Genomic DNA, 19,993 nt, shown 5'->3' with positions numbered 1-19,993 from the left:
AAGTGGCAGAAAGAAAGGTAATTGAAAGAAAGCCATAGGAAGTCATGTTTGCAGTTTTCCACAATGCATTTTGAAGACACATTAAATGTGTGGAAGAGGGTGTCTAGTCAAAAGAGACCAAAATTTTACTTTTTGGCCTATAAGGTTACATGTCGTACAAAACTAACACCGCAGATCACTTGAACAAATCACTTATCATGGTGAAGCATGGTGGTGGCAGCATCATGCTGTCGGAATGCTTTTTTTCAACAGGGACCTGAAAACTAGTGTTAGTTGGTGGGAAGATGCTTGGAGCCAATTCTGGAGCAAAACCTGTTAGAGGCTGCAAAAGATTTGAGACTGGGGTGGTGGTTCACCTTCTATCAGAACAAGTATCCCGAAAATACAGCAAGACCTATATTGGAATGGTTTAGATCAAATCATGGTCATGTGTTAGAATGGCCCAGTGAAAGTCTAGATTTCATTATTGCATTATCAACTTAAATATGGTGAAAACCCTCCACTTTATTTGCTCTATGCTGAGGGTCAGCTCCTGCTGACATTAAACCAAAACTAGGAGAAAATAAATCTCCTGATAAGAGGTCAACTTAGATAAAGTTTTCATAGATTTAGCCTTCCTGAAGAAGACAAATTGTAACTGGATCTCAGGGATAAAAAGCAATAAACATAACACAAACAACTTTTTACTAACCCCCTAAGGCTAAGTTTCAAATCTCCAGGCATTTCAACATGCCCTGTCACACTCTACTGAAATGTTGTAACATCTGTGCAAAGAAAGTAAACCTACAAAGAGAGCTTTTTAGCGTCTAAAAGGCCTGCGTGCAACAAAGGCAGGGCAAGTTTATTTCTGTAGCACATTTCAGCAACAAGACAATTCAAAGTGCTTTACATGATGAAAACATAAGAAAACACACAAAGAAGTACATTCCACTATCATAAAGGAAAGAAAGTACGTTTTTACAGGCTAAAATTAATTATGTTTCAGTTAATCATTTAAATAGAACAGTCAAAGGCAGCTTGAAACAAATGTTTTGTTTTTTTCATCCTTGATTGAAAATAACTCATGGATTTTTGTTGTGTTCTGGATGTTTGTTCCAGATCAGTGGAACATAAGTACTAAATGCTGCTTCTTCGTGTTTGGTTTTAATTCTGGGGATCCAGACCATAGCAAACAAGGCATTAATAATGTTTTTGCTAAAGATTTCAGAAAATAAAGATTCCTTTGTATTTTTCAGTTGAAAACTCTTTGTAGAAGTCTCTCTTTATAGATGTCATAGTGAACCTTTAGTCCGGTCTTTTGCCGTCTCCGTCCAGCTTTTTGGCATTCCCTTTTTTCTCTTCTTACTGGTAGAGCATTTCTCCACGGAGACTTCTTTTTAACAGAGACAACCTTCACCTTAATGGGAGCAATAATGTTTGACATTGTATATTGGAAGTTATCTACCAGCCCTTTTACTGAGTTACAGGACAAAGTGGAAATTGAAGAGTAAACTTGGATAAATGTTTCAGTTGCACTGTCCTTAAAAAAAACATTTTCTTATACTACCTCTTTGGCTAATAGAGTCAGTGGGAATTATGCTTTCAAAGATAACAGAAAGTGGTCAGATAGGGTGACATCAGTTACAAAGACCTTGGAAATGTTCAGACCCTTCCTGATGATTAAGTCCAAAATATGTCCCCTTTTGTGTGTTGGTTGTTAAACATATGGAGTGTATCACATAGTTCTTTTGCTCCTTTGTCTTGAGGGTGGTCAACATGGATTTTGAAGTTTCCCACAATGATTAAACAGTTGTGATCAACGCATACCACAAATAGAAGGTCAATGAAATCATTGAAAATGTTTGCTTTGGATTTCGAAGGCCAATAAACATTCATAAACATATCAGGGCCCTTTGCTTGGACAGCCAGATATTCAAAAGAGTCACTCTATACTCATCAGGGGTCGTAATGTTATAGCTAATTAGTAAAACATGTTTTTTTAGGTGATGTACTAATATTAATAGTAGCAAGCCACATGCATACAGTTGCAATTATTGGAGCAAAAGGTGAACAAGCTGTTGATTGTGGCATTAACACATTTAATCAGATCCTGATGACTGCTAACTCAACTGCCATGTCTTGTTTATAAGTTTTATTCATGTTAAACAAAGAAGGAGGTATGGTGGAATTGCTTTCTTCAGCCGTGATGATGGATTTCTAAAAATATGATGAGCTCCAATGTAACACTATGCTTAGCTACCAAAGCATACAATTTAGACAGCATGCGCACTTTGTACCCAGCAAAGACCTTTCAATGCTTGTATAACTTGAGGAGGAAGTTTTAAGAGTAATCATTTGAGTGTACTCAAGCAAACATGGAGATGAGTCACAGTATGCATATTTAGAAGCAGGGCAGTGAAGCACATCTTATCCACAAAACCTGTCCTACTCCAAGATCAAAATCTTTGCAATCTATGTTCCTGAAAGTTCAGACACGGCGAGTAATCTGGTCGGATTCCTATAAAAAGGGCACATGCAGACAGATATATTACATCGTTGTTTGTCTATGAGATATCTTGCAAAGTTCTTCCCTGTCCGGCCAAGAGAGGGGAAATCCCTCAGGTTGGAATGAGTCCAGTCATCGAATTGCTTCTTACAAACGGCATTTCTCTTTTAAGCCACCTTGACTCCTGCCATGTTCTAACAGTTTTTAAATAATTAACTGACTTGTGAGCAGTTGCTGTTTATAGTTGAATACTTTTTTCTTACTGTTGTCTTGCTCTCTCTGACTTCTTTACTTCTTTTTTTTTTTGGTGAAGACTCCATCCACGGCGTTTCCATTTGCACCAACAGTGCTGGGATGATGACAAACTGCCATATCATAAACTTCACCAAAGCATCGAGAAGATTAATGTCTGGACTGCCGGTAATGTCAGCAGAAATATATTTAGGCACTTATAGATGTGTAAAAAAGCCTAAAATAAATCCATATTTTATTGTAGCAGCATAATGTGACAGAAAATCCTTGAAGAATCCAATATTTAATTTAGGGATGATAGCTCAATGTGAAAAAAAAAAAAATCCTACTTTAGAAAATAATTACCCACAAACTCACCAGAACTCCTAACAGTTACTCTCCAACATTACAAAAGTTGCTTTTTAAAGATTCAGTTAAAATCAAAATATGTGAAAAAGCACCTCATGCCCGCTGTTAAGTACAGTGGAGGAGGAGTGATGCTGCCAGACAGTTTTTCTTTGGCAACGTTTTATATGTAAGATGAATTTAAGGCTTTTTGCACATCTTTTACCAGAGGTGACTATATTTGTGAAAGGCTCAAAACTTGTGTGTAATTTGACTCCAGAAGGTTCACGAGCCAAGTTCTTATTTTGCATTGAAGTGTTATTTTTAAAAATGCCTTTAGCTGTTTATTACATTTGCATTGGTGACGCCAATGAACTGCGACACGGATGTCATAACCGAAGTTTGTTTTTCTCATGCCATTTTTTGCCTTTAGGTGACAGTTGACAATGATTTCACTGAAGTGTCTCCAAACCAGCAACTGCAAGTAATAGTGAAAACAGTCCCGAGCTACTGTGGCATAACTTGGGCTAGCAAGTACCTTACCCCTGGTAAGAAAAGCTCTTGATTAGTCAGGACGTGAACAAAGCATGCTGGATACTCCACATTGTTTGGTATTGAGTCATTAGCACTATAGTGTTGTTTAGAATGGTTCGACAGGGTCCTGCTAGTGTTTTCTAACTACAAAATACTAGCATGCATGAGTTACTTTATATGTTGCACCAGCTCTTCCGCACATATTTGATGGCTTTACTTTTTTCCACAGAATGCTTCAACAAAGATTTGAGAAAAAATGTCCCAGAATGTATCAGTAAGTACATATATTTTATTTATTTTATTTTTATTTTTTCTTTGACTCTACAGAACAAAACAGAACATTTTAAGTTTGCAGGATCCACCTATCCACCCAGTGTCTTACACTTATCAGAAATCTGGTAAGGAAAACCAGACATCTCTCACCTAAAACAGTTCAACAAGGCATTCCCAAACCAAATGGGATGTGTATAGTCCCTCCAGACAGTTCTTGGTCTGTCCTGGGCTTCCCACCAACTTGAATGTCCCAGAAAAGCCTCCAAAAAACATAAGACATCACGATCAAGTGCTCAGACAAAAAGTTTGTTATATTGCAATTGTAAGAAGAAGAAAAACAGAACTACACAGCTTGATTATTTCCATACAGCAGAATTATGGAGAAAAATCTTTCTTCGAACAATACTGGCGGTGTGTCAATGTCAGAGTCAATAGATAGTGATATAGGTGCAACGATGAAGTGTAGTCTTCAAAGGCAAGGAAGCTATAGGTTGCACAGGCCTTACTGAAAAAAACAAGAATAAAGGTACAGCAGAATGCAAGGACTTTGAAAATCCAAAACATTAAAGAGAGCATGCAAGATAGAACTTGACTTGGATTAATAGGACTTTTCCATGGTATGGAACAAAAGCATCACGTTTGGCTGACCAGCAAAGGACATGGGAACTCAAGCAGAAAATATACAGAGGTTGTATGGCCAAGACTGCACAGCTGAGTAACTACCAGAGACATAGGGCCAGGTGTCAAGGAAAACCTCTTAAAAACAAACCAAGGAGCAGGCCGGAGAAAAGGAATGTATAAAAGAAAGAGCAATGATTTTGCCTATGTCTTGTATATTCTTTATGACAGTAATGGACACTTACCACATTTTAATTCACTGCTTAAACAAAAATGCACGCATCAATAATATGTCAGCGATATAACTGACTGTGATTGAGTTTATATGTCACTAAGGAATTATGCAGTCACATGACTCATCTCCGATCATGCAACCATTATTATATCTTAGGACCTCTATCGGTTTGGAATGTTTTCATAACTAGATATAACATGTGGCAAGGTTGTTACTATAGTGATCCATCTTTTAGATGGATCACTATAGGAATATAACATTGCTGTTTCATTTGCAGTTATATATTTCGCAGGTGTTTGGGTTTTGGTTTTCTTTTGTGTCTTTCTTTTTACCATCTCTCTGTTTTCTAATATGTTCGATTGTTCTTTCTGTACTTAGTTCTGTACTTAGATAATTTCTTTGTGTTTATTAGTGTCTTTTAACACAGGATTAATTCCTTACCACAGTGGACTTAATGAGCTAATTACCTCTATTAGAAAGATTGGATTAGAACCAGCTCTTACCAGTAAACCCCCAAGGATTATTAATGTCATTTGATTTGTTCTTCTGTGTTTGATTTTCTGTATCATTGTAATGTTTTTCCTCGTACAGCGCTTGGAGTGCCTTGTTGCTGAAAAGCGCTATATAAATAAACTTGACTTGACTTGACTTGTCATATCAGTTAATTCCTTTAGGTTTAGTTTCTTATTTATTTCTTGTGTTCCATTCTATGTGTCATGTGTCTAATTCCCTTTGATTAGTATTTGTGTTTTCCCCTTGGTTAGATATTTTCTTGTGTTCAGCTCCCTCTGTGTTAGTCTCACTCCCTCAGTTTTCCTGCTTACCTTCTGCCTCAGCTGCTCCACATTACCCCCTGATAAACACACCAGTATTCAGTGTCATTCTTCACACTGTAAGAATTATGATTATTGATTAATTAATATTTATCAAGAATTTAAATTTAAAATCATAATTTGAAAAAAAATTATTTCTTAACCAAACATCATTACTTACGAATAGAAATCAGAGATGTCCTCTGGTGTTGTGATAATGCGCTCAAAGCTCTTTAATAATTAAAATGAGCTATTCATCAATAATTGATAAATTATTAACCAAAACCACAAAATGTCACTATTTATTCAACTGCTTCACCGAAGGTGGGGGAACTTCGACCTTGTTTTGACAGATAAATCACTCTTGCACGAAATAAACACAAATGCTTCTCTCAATTAAATATATGAGGATTTATTGAAGCCAAATAATTCTGATATATCATTATTCTGGTCCAAAAACCTTCACCTAACTAACAAGCACTATCCTACACAAAGGGAATAAAAATGACTACCTAACAATAATAATAAAAAAAAATTAAAGCTGCAAGCAGCCTTGAAGGCCCTCGCACCGCAGCACAACTCGGCCTGTGCACCGACCGCGGGAGCCTGGTATCGCACGCCACCAACGAGGCCGCTGTTCAATTCCATATGTCGCCTCTAGGTGGCGCTGTGAGTGTCATGTCATGATCTTCACTCATGCAGAATCCTGGTCTGGCGAGAAGTATTAAAAAGTTGGGGGAAATCCGACCCTCCAGATGGAAGCTGTACTCACTTGTTTATTAGTGGGTGGGGCTGAAATGATGTCATAAACTGACTGTGGCAAGATGTTCAGCATTGATCCCTGATGATGTTTACTACATTTCAAGTGGATCCGATGATGTATGAGGGAGATATAGCCCTTGAAGTGTCGTAGGGGGCACTGTTGATCCAAATTCCAATGTAATCCAATAGAGGTGTTTGGGGGCTGACAAAGATTAACCATATTTAGGTTGCAGTGAATCGGACCATGGATGTGTAATTTAGAGCCAAAACGTATGGCCGTGGCGTAACATCAGAACATCAGAATTCGCGGCACCATCATAGCCACACTCTCCAGCTAAAGCAGTCAATACTGGCGACTGTCTTAAGACCATCATGTTATCTGTTACTTGGGACAGTTTCACATTGATTAGGTGAAGAACATCAAACATTGACTCTCTAAAGGAAAACGTGACACTTCCTGTTCTCAGAGGGCAGGCTTCGATGATGTCAGCTTCTGACCAGTGAATATTGTTCAGGCCTAGAGGCAGATCAATCCCAGAAGGTTTCATGTGTCTTTGACTTTCCATGTAGGAGCTATATCAATTTAGTCTTTTATGGCGAGAAGTCATATTTTGAGGCGTGGCCACGCCCACACGCTTTCATGTATCAAAAAGCTTTTGATAACTTTTGATCCCCAATGCCTTGAGAGTAAACTGAGTGATTTTCACATCTCTAAGTCAAAAGCTGTAGGAGGAGTTCGCTCAGATATGCGGGCTAGAAACGCCCAAAACTGGGTCAAAATGGCAAATTCAATCCTAAATGGCCGACTTCCTGTGGGGTTTGGACCAATGCTCCAAGAGAGTTTTTTGTAGGTCCTGAGAAGATACATATTTGTACCGAATTTCAGATTCCTCGGTAAAAGCATGGCTTGGGGCTGATTTTTTGAAATTAGGTCACCCCCATCAAATATGTGATCAGATCTCTGTTGGGGACTGGACAAGGATCAATCAGATTGAATTTGGTGCATATCAGATGATCTATGTGGAAATTAGAGCAAAAACGTATGGCCATGGCGTGACATCCAACTTCACCACGCCACCACGGCCATGCCCTTTTATGAAAAGTTACTGTGCTTCAAACAAAGTTAGACCCACTAGTTATCTATCTTTTGACACACTTTGAAGTTGATTGGATCAAGAGGGTCAGAGAGGCACATTTCCAAGTATTTCCTATTCTCAGGAGGCGTGGCTTTGATGATGTCAGCATATGACCCCATAGGATCGTCAGGAACCCGAAGGTCGTCCTTCATGCAAACTTTGGTCTGATTTGCCGTTTCTTCGGGAAAGTTATTGCAATTTTTCACTTTCTGCACGAACTCCAAGTTCGTGCCCCAGCCACGCCCCCTAAACATGGCCGAAAACTCACGATTTTGATAACTTTTAATCCCCCATGCCTTAACTGCATGTAGACCAAATATGAACCCGATAGCTCAAAATCACCAGGAGGAGTTCGTTAAAGTTCGAGGTGAGTAAAAGTGAAAAACGGCCAAAAATTGGCCTTTGACCGAAAATGGCCGACTTCCTGTGCGTTTTAGGGCATACCCCCAAGAGACTTTTTTTCTTGGTGTGAAGAGCTCTAGCAGTGTGCCACATTTCAGATCTCTACGACTTACGGTTCGGCCTATCTCACGTTTGGGGGCGTGGCTAAGTGGTTTGGCCACGCCCATTGACAACGACATTATGGAACAAGAATTTCACGCCGGGGACAATTTTGGGTCAAATTTGGTGAGTTTTGGTGCATGGCAAAGTCCCCATATTGCCCCGCAAAGACGCAATGGAAAAGACAAACAAAGAAAAAAGAATAAGAATTCTTGCGATTACAATAGGCCCTTGCAATTTTCCTGCTCGGGCCTAAAAGCGCATTTAGTGTCTATGAAGATCAAACCAGCAGTTTTATGGACAAGATGTGCAATTTGGGTTCAATGGAAAGAGAAGTCCTCCTGGTGTGCTGATGTCTTGATTGCAGCGATCAGCTGTTAAAACGTTGGGGCCATGGCCCTTTAGCCTCTAGCAGCTGATTGCCCCAAATCTCGAACAAAGAGTCATAAAACTCTGAGGCGGGAACTCAATGGAAAAACTCCAGTAATAAAACTGGAACAAAGGAGTGGTCAGGCGAGGCCCAGACCGCAGTTGCTTTGAATGAAAAACTTTTAAAGTTCAACTTCTAACTCCTGGCTGATTTGGGATCAGCCGGACGAAACATGAACATACACGATTCAGCAGCATTTGCGCAGCAAATCAAAACACACCTCAGCATAAAACACTTCAATCAGTATTGCATGCAACAAGTTGATACCTTGGATTAACTACTGGTGATTCTAAATCTATGCCTCATCCTGCCCAGATTTCTAAATGTACCTATCCAATACAATATAAAAAGAACAAAATTACGCTGACGTTGATTTCTCCTCTCCACCAGTTGAGGATAGGTCAGGTTTGAAGAAAAACGAGGGAGGGGGATCACGCGTTCGTGATCAACTCAAGAAAAAAAAAAGGTAAACTTCTTATCCGTCCAGGAGGGCAAAATATGAAGAACCGTTAGTCGACTGAATCAACAAGGAGGAAACTCATCTCCTTGGAAATAAAACCTCTGTGGGTTTTCACCACGTGTCGGTGTGGTCTTCGATCGGTATATGAATCTTCTGACCTTCTTGTATCAGACAGATTTCCAGCTTTCAATCTCTTCCGGGAATGGCCCTGTGGAGGAAAGGTTCGCCTGCGAGCTTTTGTCTCTCCAGATATGTGCCTCTGTTGCGTCGTCCCGTGAGACACGTGGGAAATGGCAACGAAACTTTTTTTTTCGGCGGATTTATAATCCCGGTGATGTCAGAGCTGCGATGTTTGTTGAACTGCGCATGTCAAACTGTGCGACCAAAATGGATGACTCCAACAACATTTCCCTCGGTATATAGGTTTATAGATGCTTATTGCTCTTTGCTGTATCCTCCCGTTGGAATGCCTGTTAGACCTCCAGTTATTTCATGTAACTTCCACTTTGTACTGCCTGTATCTCTGTCTATCCTCCATGTCCTGTTCTCCTCGGGCCGTGCTGTAAGTTTTTATCTTTTGACTTTATGAAATCCTTTAACTCTCCATACTGCTCCCATATTTCTGTCTGTTCTTTGGTCCAGCTCCTCACTCACAGATCAGGACATTTGGTGCTTCAGTAAAGAGTTAATTCATTATTTGTTGAGGAATTCAGACTGCATTTAATTATCTCTTGCTAAAATTCCTAAAATGCTGAGACTTGTGACGTGAACTGGTTTTTTTGAGGACTGCACAGAAATAGTAAAAACAAATGAAACATCTTTTTCATACTTTCTTTGGCATTAGAACCAACTTTGATCATTGCTTGATTATTACAGAGGAAGGGGCTTGCTGGAGGCACCATTTAAGCAAAAACCTGCCCTAATTTTGACCAAAGTTTGCTATGAAGATGAATCCAACCCTAGACTTTCTTTTGTTGTAGTTTGCTTCAGTTTATGATTGTTCTTTTATTCTATCTCCTTCAGCTGGTACACTGTCTTACACTGTAAACCCAGAAAAGAAGGAGCTGACAATCAATGTATCAGACATGCTTCAAGATTACAACTACCATCTCCGTCTCTGCCACAAGGATTTCATCTGCACTGGCACAGGAATCTACAATCTGGTTAGAAACAATAACTTTTACTTAGCTAAATGTTGAATCTGAGGTCAGCACACCATAAACTTACAAGATGTTGGTACTGAAGAGTTAATAGTTTGAGAGAATTGTAATACTCTGTTAGATGGAGTTGACATGCTTTGGTTTAGCTTAGCTGAAGACTAAATTTGTTGTAGAATAATCTTCTTTGTAGTACTCTGTTTACTACCTGTAAATGTAGAGCACCTAAATTTAAAATATGAACATGACATTTTAACAGTGCCTACCCTGTTCTATTTTAGACTGTCCTGTATAACTTGAACCTCTTCTTTTGAATTGACTCACCACTCATACTTTACATGACTCACTTAACTCAGTGAACACCTGGGCACTATTGTCGCGCTACTTTATGAAAGATCGGATCAGATAATAAAAAGCACTGTAACAGTTCTTAATCAGAATCAGAATCAGCTTTATTGCCAAGTTCGTACATACAAACAAGGAATTTGACTCCGGTACACTTTGCTCTCTGGTTTTGTTTTTGCATTACAGAATATACACATATATACAATATACAAATATACACATATATAAATAAAAGGTGCATTTCCAACATCTGTATGCTGTTGTTTTGTACTCTATTGAATGTTCAACAGAGAAACAGTTTGTTAATAGAAGCTACTTCACTGGATCTCAAAAGCAGACAAAATATTTTCTTCTGTTTTAGATTAAAAAGGAACAACCCATTAAGTCTGCTGTCCTGCCTTATTCCAGACCTTTGCCTTGCCTTTGTATTGAGGTAACTTCCTTACCAGCTTTTGGATTTATAAGTAATCACTTTAATGAAAGGTCACCAACCTTAGATACTTGTTTTGTAATTCCTTGCAGGGATGGTCAGCTGTAATGGATGCCCCGAGAGTCCAGGTTTGCCCATTCAAAGACCGTGAGTCAGAAAAATGATGGTGACATCAATATCTTATTGTGTAGTACTACATCCGAGACCTTATTATGCCAACCAGGATTTCTGACGTATTCTACCTGCAGATCTAGAAGAATTATGGTTTGGAATCACATTTGATCCGCTGGAGGAGGCTTTAATATGGGAACCAGTTTGTCCTGTCACAGCTGTGGCTGGCTTATGCGAGAAAAGGGAGGATGGCGTCTGTGTGGATCTGCCTGATTCATCACATAATGTCAGCAGAGAAAAGGTAAAAGACTTTTCAAGACACACATAATTATGCTTATATAGATATGCCACCGCAGTACAAGATAAGGATTGAATGAAACATGACAGCTCTTTAATTAGTTCATTCTTCCAGAATAATCGCGGCTCCTTAAAGGCTGGTTCATTGATGTAAAAATGGTTTACAATGTCAACATGAACCCTATACTGTCAACAGTCTTCTTCTTGACAAGCATTCTGAATTTCTCAAACTAAATTGGTTTCAAACGACCTCAACAAAAACAGTTTACATTTTAAAGTAAACTGTGTCAATTTCCACTTTACATTGTATCTTTGAAGTAATGGGTTTATTCTAACATTCTCTTTTGACCTATAGACGTAAACACTGTATTAAAAAAAGCATAGCCAGTACCATAACTGTGAAGCCATAGGAAAACTGAACAGATTCTTACTGGCTTAGAGCCTAAGGTATGTCACTTGAGTGGGGAATTATGTGTTTGTTATAAAAATAGCCAATGAAGCAGAAGGTCTTGTTGGAAATCTGAGTAAAATAGCCTAGTTATAGATGAAACTTGAGATAAACGATCTTTTCGTTCACCAATGTTTTTCAGATCAGATTTGCCAAGGTGGACCCTCACCCTCAACTGTGCATGAAAGTAAGGTTCACCTCCTCTCTTCTATCTTTTTGGGTGTTTTATGCAACATAAATAAATGTCTTACTGACTGACTGACTGACTGTTGAAAAGCAATCTCCCCTTAGACTGTATGCCTTGATCCACACCAGTTTTTTTTTTTTATTGCAGCCACCTGTTTTCTATGTAGTTCTCTTCACTTTAGTTCTATTCAGGTTCTTGTTTTCTGTCCCTTCATTGTTAGGTTCTCTATTGTCATCTCTTTGGTTCTTGTGTTTCCTTCGTGCCTGTAAGTTATAATTCATCCATTCATCCATCCATTTTCTATACCTGATACTTCCGTACAGGGTAGCGGGGGATTGAGGGTGAAACACGGGGTATGCCCTGGAGAGGTCGCCAGTCCATCGCAGGGCAACACAGAGACACACAGGACAAACAACCATGCACACACTTGTTCACACCTAAGGGCAATTGAAAGAGACCAATTAACCTAACAGTCATGTTTTTGGACTGTTGGAGGAAGCCGGAGTACCTGGTGAGAACCCATGGATGCATTGGGAGAACATGCAAACTCCATGCAGAAAAACCCCTGGCCGGGAGTCGAACCCGGGACCTTCTTGCTGCAAGGCAACAGTGCTACCATCGTGCAGACCCAAGTTTGAATCCTTTTCATTAAAATATATCCATCCACCATGCGCCTGCTGAAGTTCTGAATGCCGTCTTACTGTATGGGATGCCAGAATAAACAGCGTGCAAGACAGGCAGTCTTTGAGTCCAATACCTCACATTTCCTCTACGAGGGTTGGCGAATCCCTGTGCCTGCCTGAAACCGTCGGTACCCGCTTCACGCTGGTAGACCTTCCTCGTGTTCCTGTCCCTGAGTTATCAGGTGGACGTGCCTGATCCTGTCCCAAGCTCCTTTGTGTTCCACACTCTAATACTCCTCTGTGAGGCCCCATCTCCAGAGCTCCTCGTTGGGTAACAGCCGCATGAGCTCCTACATGGGTCCCCGCCTGCAGGGCTCCACCGTGGGCTCCCGCCTCCAGAGCCCGTTGACTGAGTTTCTGGCAAGGCTCTCTGTGTGTTCTCCATAAACCTTCATTGCTGGCCTACAATCAGCAATTTCTATCCAAGAGCAATAGTTTACCTAAACTCAGCCAGAATATATGGATATGCAACAATGGGAATGTGCAATCAGTATGAATGTGTGTTTTGTTTCCTACATTTTCATTTAATCTTTTAACAATTACTTCTATTTTTCTATTTTACATAAATTATTGCTCATACACATACCAGATAGCTTTTTCTCAATTTCATTGTACTTGAGATAATAACAGGATAGTCTAATTCTGATTCTTTCAAGTCTGCCGCGTGAATGTCCACAGAGTCAAGTTTGCTGGACTCTGTGGGAGCCTTAAGTTACAAACCAAGCTAACCAAATCTATCCTGATATTAGCTTAATTCAGTGCAATTCAATTCATTTTATTTATAAAACTGCCAATTCATACGTCATCTCAAGGCACTCTACAAAAAAAGTTAGCTAATTCAGTCGAATCTTTCAGTCAAGTACATACACTGCAAATGAATTCTAGTTATCAATGCAGTTAAATTCAAATTGGTTAAAAGGTTTTCTATCTAAGGAAAATCAGCAGATTGCATATAGGATGTGCATGTAGCAGTAGTTATTAACCAAGCCACCTTTGAAGACTTTCAATGTCTTTGGAGTCAAGCTGAGATATACCTTTGAAGTTGTGAAAAGAAAATGTTGAATGTCTCCCTCTACCATCTTTGTTTGGGCTAACCAAATTTAGCCTAAACAAAGAAACTGAAAATTAGGAGTAGTCAATGGCCAAGCTAACGAAATGTATTTCTGTTGAAAGTTGGGCTTTGTTATTAACCAAGTTAACCACAGAAGCAAAAACCTTGAAAGCTTGGTTAGGCTACTAACCATTCAAGCTGTTAAACAAATATGCTAAAAGTCTGAGTTTCATTTTCTTGTTTACACTAAACGCAGTCTATTTGTCACGGTTAGTGTCCATTTAGCTAGATAAGCTTGATAGCCCACAGAAGACAAGCTTGTCTCACTTTAATTTGTATGTTAGGGTTGTGAAATGGATAAAATGTATCATACATATATTCTCAGATTGCTTTAGCTCTAATCATGCATGGATATGCGATGTTTGAACAAAATAAGTGTAAGGCAAGGGAACTATTAGGAGATTAAGGTTCCTGCCAGAAACATACTCTGGCAAGTAAAGTTGCTTCCATCAGGGTTTGGGTTGAGGAGCCCGAGTGTATTGGGAAGTTATTGGAAAGAAAAGAAGCACGCAATTATCATTAGCAGTAATATAGACTGTCGAGTTGAGGCACAAGGGGAAGTCTTCAACTAACCAGAGCCTATTTTACAGCTTTCATCCAAGGCCATGTATTACTGAAAGAGTTAGGCTTTGAATAAAAGCAGATGAGCTTAGCCTTCTTAATACAGAGGGTTTTGAGTGACTTGGCATCTAACTAAGATGGCTCCAGCAAAGTTTTGGAAGTTTCTCTGAAAACCTAAACAGGACAACGTTGGTGAATTCTTGGAATTCATTGTAAATAACAACTAGAGTATTTTAAGAATATCATATTAAATGACACACATATGCAAACAGATAGGAAGCTCTGTTCAGCTACTTTACATTCTGTCTGAAATTAGCTGGAAGACATAGCTGGAAATACAGAGCTGAGGTACTGTTAGTGTTTTAAAGTGGTGAAGATGTTCAGTTGAGAAGTTTTCCATGTGTGGCATAAATAAAGTTTTTTTTTTAATGCATGCGTTTAACAACATTTCCAATCTATCAGTTTACAATAGGGTCACAGTCCTGGATCCGATGCCCCTTTGCTGATGGGATCAAAGGTGTGTCTTTGTTTTGTATTATGCTAAGATTAGTCATTTATGTAACAGGATGTGATGCAGCTACTCATTGTAATCTGACTTTTTTTCTAGCCTGGGATGTGATTGTGTCAAGGCGACATGGACACGAAGAATTGCAGATTCTGTCACGAGTTACTGCAAAATTTTCAGTGGGGCCGTGGGTGACTTCTGCAGAATCTCCAGTGGGCCAGACAACCAACATGAAATTTGTGGACGTTGTAGGTATCATGCATCATGAACACAAACTTATGGTGTTTTAAACTACTTTCAGCAGGGTATTTCCAGACATTGTTTAAGGGGATTATTACTTATTTTATATCCAGATGAAAAGCTACATGTTTTTATTGACCTCTTGCCCTGTTCTTCTGCTTTATTGAAGAACACGCTTGTACTTGTCATTCCTGCAGTCAATGTTTATGTGTAAGTCTAAATTTCCTAATTGTTGCTAGGAAACAACATGTTTTCTCTGAAGCCTCTCTATTATCAGCAATAAAAATAATTAAACCTTCAAGATCATGTTATGATGTATTTATGTCAACATGTCAGGAAAGTAAAATATGCAACACTCCATGGTTGCAGGAAGCATTTTGAATTTGTACATCAAATGGTGGAAGGTTTTATCAGATTACAATGTCTCATCAACACTGGAATGGGTGGTTAAAGAGCCAATAAAATCCACCAGCCATGACAACTTTTAAATCAGCAGCAGGATACAATTGTAATGTTTTATGTTGTTTTTCTGTCGTCAGGAGAAACAGAAACCTGTTGAACTAGAGCTTAAGGGCGAACAGTGCAATTTTTGTCAACAGGTATGTAATTTAAAAGATTCTTAAGGGTAAACATCTTTCTCCTGCACAATCCTTCAGACAGCAGCATTGAATGTTCCTTTTGTATTTGTGCAGGTGAAGAGGATTGATGTGAAGTATGCTGCCACAGTGGTTCACTGTACCAAGCTGTGCAGTAAGTATGGCTTTTGTTTTGCTTGTCTCAAACTATCAAAGAACTCATCCATTTTTTATTTATTGTAGGCTTTCCTCTTTTTCTTTTAATGTGCTACAAAACTAAGAAATTGTACCAGTTTGACATGCAAATTGTTCCCAGTACTTTTTTTTCAGATAGTAATTGCTTTCATATTTACTGATGTTAAAGTTTCTTGAAAGTATTTACAAACACATGTGCCCCCTAATCTTTTTCTGGAGTTCTTTTGATAAATAAAAGCAACACATGCTTTGTCTGAAGGCATAGATGGAACTGTAAGGGATAAACATCTTGTTTTGATATTTAATTTAGTTTCTACGTATAAAGAGCAGAAAGTACACTCGTAGTGTCTTCATTCAAGATTCTGATTACATAGATTACTGTGTATTTAAATGCATGCAGGAGTTTATCGCCATCGTCGTTCAGTTGCCCACCTACACATTATAATGTGTAGGTGGTACATATCATCATCATAATCCAAATTCAAAGTCCCAACTTGAACTAGCTCTCATTTGTTCAGTTTTTAAGTTAAAACATGAATTGTGACATCATGCACCAATTACCATGTTGACTATATAACTGTGTAACATTTGCAACCTTTACCAGCTTAATTCTTTATAGTTCTCTTTGCTTGCAAAAATATACATTTTAATTTGGATGGACACTCATTAAACTGCTCTCATTTACTTAGTTTCTTTCTTTAATTCTAAGTAAGACTGAAAAGCAACCCATTAAGACCACGTTTTTACTTCAGACTTCCAGAACATTTATATATCAACATTTCATAGTTTTCCAGACCCCAATTACCCGCATTTGTTTCTATATTTTTTGTCACTTTTAGCATATTTTAAAAAATATTAATAAAAACGTTTACTATGTGTCTATGGTAGAAGGTTTTAAAGAGCCCAAGGAAGGAAGGAAGGAAGGAAGGAAGGATGGAAGGAAGGAAGGAAGGATGGATGGATGGATGGATGGATGGATGGATGGATGGATGGATGGATCATACTCCCAGACTTAAAAAATATTTCAACCAAATTGAATATTTTTCAACTGTGTATACACCCTGATAAATGCAACTGCTTTCAATGTACTACACGATTAGTGTTACTCCTTGATGAAGAAGTGACAGAATAAATTCAGCAGCAGTTTCATTACTCATTACTCAGTTCTCATTTCACTCAAACCTAACCTGGACTCTTATCCTGGCTGAAGCAGACTTCAAATTCAATTCAAAAATATTGTATTAATCTCAAAGGGAATTTAAATGTTTTTGTAACTCATTATGTAGGTTTCTTCAAAGACTTCTGCACAGTGCCAACTGTGTGTGCAGACATGTCCCCAGACACAGAGGTCTTGCTTTCGAGGGAGAACGTTGCAAATGTTTTTTCTATATACAATGCTTGCTGTGTCATTTATGGCATTCATGAACACGCTTATTTAAATTCTACAATATTATGATTAGTCAACAAAAAATCATATTTTCATGTAAAACTAGCCTAGCTCATTTCAAATAAGTAATAAAAAGGTAAAAATCAATGTCATGTCAATTCCAATTTCTCTTTCCAGTGTCCAGAGCTACTTCCCTAGCATCCTATGACTTGACATGGATTATTCTACCAGCTGCTGCCTGCCTATCTGCCATCATTATCATTACTCTGGTGCTCTGCTTGCTGATAACAGGTTAGTGTAAAAAATCCTTCTATCAACAAGGCTTTAATTTAATTTATTGTGCTGGCCTGTTGTAATAGGAATGATTGTTGTGATGGTTTAGGCTTAGTTCTAATCCTTACCTTGCAAACCAGTTGACTTTTCCTGCAGGCTTACAATAAATAGGTTGGCACTAATTTGAATAGAACAGCTACAGGTTCTTTCATCCTGCTCACCTGCTTCCTCCTCATTTCTGCCCCTTGTTCTATTTTAGTCTATCGTAGGAGGAAAGAGAAAAGAAGAGGCGTCTGTCTTTCTGGCAAACAAACAGGTATTACGATTACCTTATTTGTTTAATTTGCTTTGGGTGCATTTTGAAAAGGCCAAACTTTACCTCAAGCTTATCTCATGTTTCCCCCTTTAAACCACCTTTCTGCTGTGCTGTAGACACTGAGGTCTCTGAGGTACAAGTCCAGGTCACAGCCAAGGGAAGGGTCCTCATACCTGACGCGCCAAAGTATGGAAACAATGAGAAGGCCAACTTACTCCTAAACTGAACCTGAAGGGTGCTCCGGTCTGAACCACTACTTGCATTGTGCAGTTTAAAGATGTTACAAAAATGAAAAAGTTCTCTATTGAGTCCATTTGTGTTCTTTTGCCACCATTTCAATTATTTTTTTTACCACATTTTTCATAGTACATATCCTGGTAGTGTACTTGTTGTAGTTTAATGCTGTTTTATATAAAAACATAAATATATTTTTGTGTTCTGCTGTCTGTGTTTTGGTGAAATTTAACTGAATACTAATGTTATTAGTTCCTATATTCATGAGTCTAAAATGCATATTTTATGTCCTTATTTAAAAGTGTATTTTCAATAAAACTATTAACTGTATAAACTAACAGATCTCGTTTCTACAATAGGTTTTGTGAAAGCTCTGAAAAAAGGATTCTTTTAGCCAATTCACAGGCAGTGCACAGCAATGGGAGGCAGAGTGGCACTGCTGCCCTACCCTATGCTTCACACAGCTGAAGAAAATGCCAGTGAATCCAGCACATCCTCTGACATGTCATTAAAACGACTTTAACAGTATGATGGAGAATATTGGTGGTTTTCAGATCTTTACATTTTAATATCAGAAAAATAAAGCCTGAATAAATACAAAAGGTGGTTATAAAATAAATATTGTATCTATAAAGAGAAAAAATGTATCCATACCAACTGGGCCTTATGTTAAAATGTAATTTCCCCCTAAAACTAATAACTGGATGTTCCACCCTTGCCATCAAGCAATTGTGATAACTAGCAATGTGTCTTTTCACATCACCGTGGATTAATTTTGGCCCACTCTTCTTTTGAGAAATTATTTCTCCCAGCCACATGAGTAAGCTTCCAGTTTTATGGTGATGGAACAGCATCTCAGTCAAATTTAGGTCTGGATTTTTTCTAGGCTACTCCCAAACCACGACTTTTCTTTCCAATATAACATTCAGGCCTAGCTAAAATTCCCCAAAACGGCGTGGAAGAATGTCTAATGGTCTGTTTAAACCAAACTTGAACTCTTATTCACAACTCCAAAACTCAGGTTTGGTGTAAACCAACAAAGCACATCATCAATAGAACATCATATCCACAGTGAAAGATGGTGGTGGCAGTGTCATGTTATGGGGTTACTTTTTTTCAACTAGAACTAGACTTTTTGCCAAGGCAGATGAAATTACATCGTTAATCAGCAAATACGTGGGGGTTGCTGGAGAGGGCTGTGGACAAGGCGTCCTCACAAGCTCTTAGATTTGGATGATTTGCAAGGTAGAGTGGGCACAAGACCACCAAAGAAGATTAAATGCTGAAACTGAATGAAAATCTGTGTCAACAAGGTATTAGTTTCAGAGTGCATACTTATCTAAGAAGGATGTTGCAATGTTTTCATTTTCTATATTTTTCCTCTTCCCCTTTGTTTTTCAGTTGAATTAAACCAGATATAGTTCACATTAAAGGAGGAAAAGGTTCTCAAATGATTTATCATGGTCTCATTTTGTTAAGTCAATAAAATATGCCAATTTAATAGGTGTGTGTAGACATTTGTAGCAACTACATTATATGTATTATATATAGAGAGTGGAATGGTGGCTTCAGTCAGCAACACTCAAAACAAAAAAAGTGTAACTAAAAATTATTTACTTTTGGCGGATCTAAGGACACATTGGATTAAGCCATGAAAACATCCGTCACAAAGTAAACTTTCCAGTTTCTTGCTAAATGTTTCGACATTTCTTTGCTTGTATGTCTGCTCTAATGAGCTCTTACTATTGCTTGCCACATCTCCCTTTGATCCTTCTTCTTTGATCCTCTGCATGTTAGTTGCTAACCTCACACTTGTGCAAAGAAAAACACGAATCAGATGGCCAGTTACACAGATTCATGTCATGCACTTGAGATCTCCCCAAAAAACAGGGAATGTTTACACCCAACATAAAGAACGTGGTCTATTCTAGTAATTGTTGAGGAACATGTTCTAAACTGCAAAGTCAATGACATAAATGCTTGGGTTATCTGCAACTTCTTTCATCGCTGCTTTATTCTGCCCTTGCCTGCAGCAGTTTTCAACAAAAGGTTTAATAAAGACACAGAAACTCCCACACACACGCATGCACATGCATAATGACTGTTGGACATATTG

General features: G+C 38.5%; 1 protein-coding gene across 4 annotated transcripts in view; it reads left to right on the top strand.

Moving 5' to 3' along the window:
- The window catches only part of il17rel (interleukin 17 receptor E-like), a 38,563-nt gene extending 20,348 nt beyond the window's left edge, over nt 1-18,215 (top strand). For all 4 annotated transcript variants that reach the window (XM_047390276.1, XM_047390274.1, XM_047390272.1 and 1 more), the window contains 15 exons: nt 2,799-2,905; nt 3,495-3,609; nt 3,825-3,869; nt 9,846-9,985; nt 10,686-10,757; nt 10,847-10,901; nt 11,003-11,166; nt 11,753-11,797; nt 14,615-14,669; nt 14,760-14,905; nt 15,437-15,496; nt 15,590-15,647; nt 17,232-17,345; nt 17,587-17,643; nt 17,760-18,215. In XM_047390276.1, coding sequence (XP_047246232.1) covers nt 2,799-2,905; nt 3,495-3,609; nt 3,825-3,869; nt 9,846-9,985; nt 10,686-10,757; nt 10,847-10,901; nt 11,003-11,166; nt 11,753-11,797; nt 14,615-14,669; nt 14,760-14,905; nt 15,437-15,496; nt 15,590-15,647; nt 17,232-17,345; nt 17,587-17,643; nt 17,760-17,869 — 1,343 coding nt within the window. In that variant the 3' untranslated portion in view covers nt 17,870-18,215. The remainder of the gene's footprint in view (nt 1-2,798; nt 2,906-3,494; nt 3,610-3,824; nt 3,870-9,845; nt 9,986-10,685; nt 10,758-10,846; nt 10,902-11,002; nt 11,167-11,752; nt 11,798-14,614; nt 14,670-14,759; nt 14,906-15,436; nt 15,497-15,589; nt 15,648-17,231; nt 17,346-17,586; nt 17,644-17,759) is intronic.
- Nucleotides 18,216-19,993: the final 1,778 nt, after the last annotated feature.

Source organism: Girardinichthys multiradiatus, chromosome 17 (genome assembly GCF_021462225.1).
Source record: "Girardinichthys multiradiatus isolate DD_20200921_A chromosome 17, DD_fGirMul_XY1, whole genome shotgun sequence".
In the NCBI taxonomy this organism is placed as follows: Eukaryota; Metazoa; Chordata; class Actinopteri; order Cyprinodontiformes; family Goodeidae; genus Girardinichthys; species Girardinichthys multiradiatus.
This window is presented reverse-complemented; position numbering and strand designations above follow the sequence as displayed.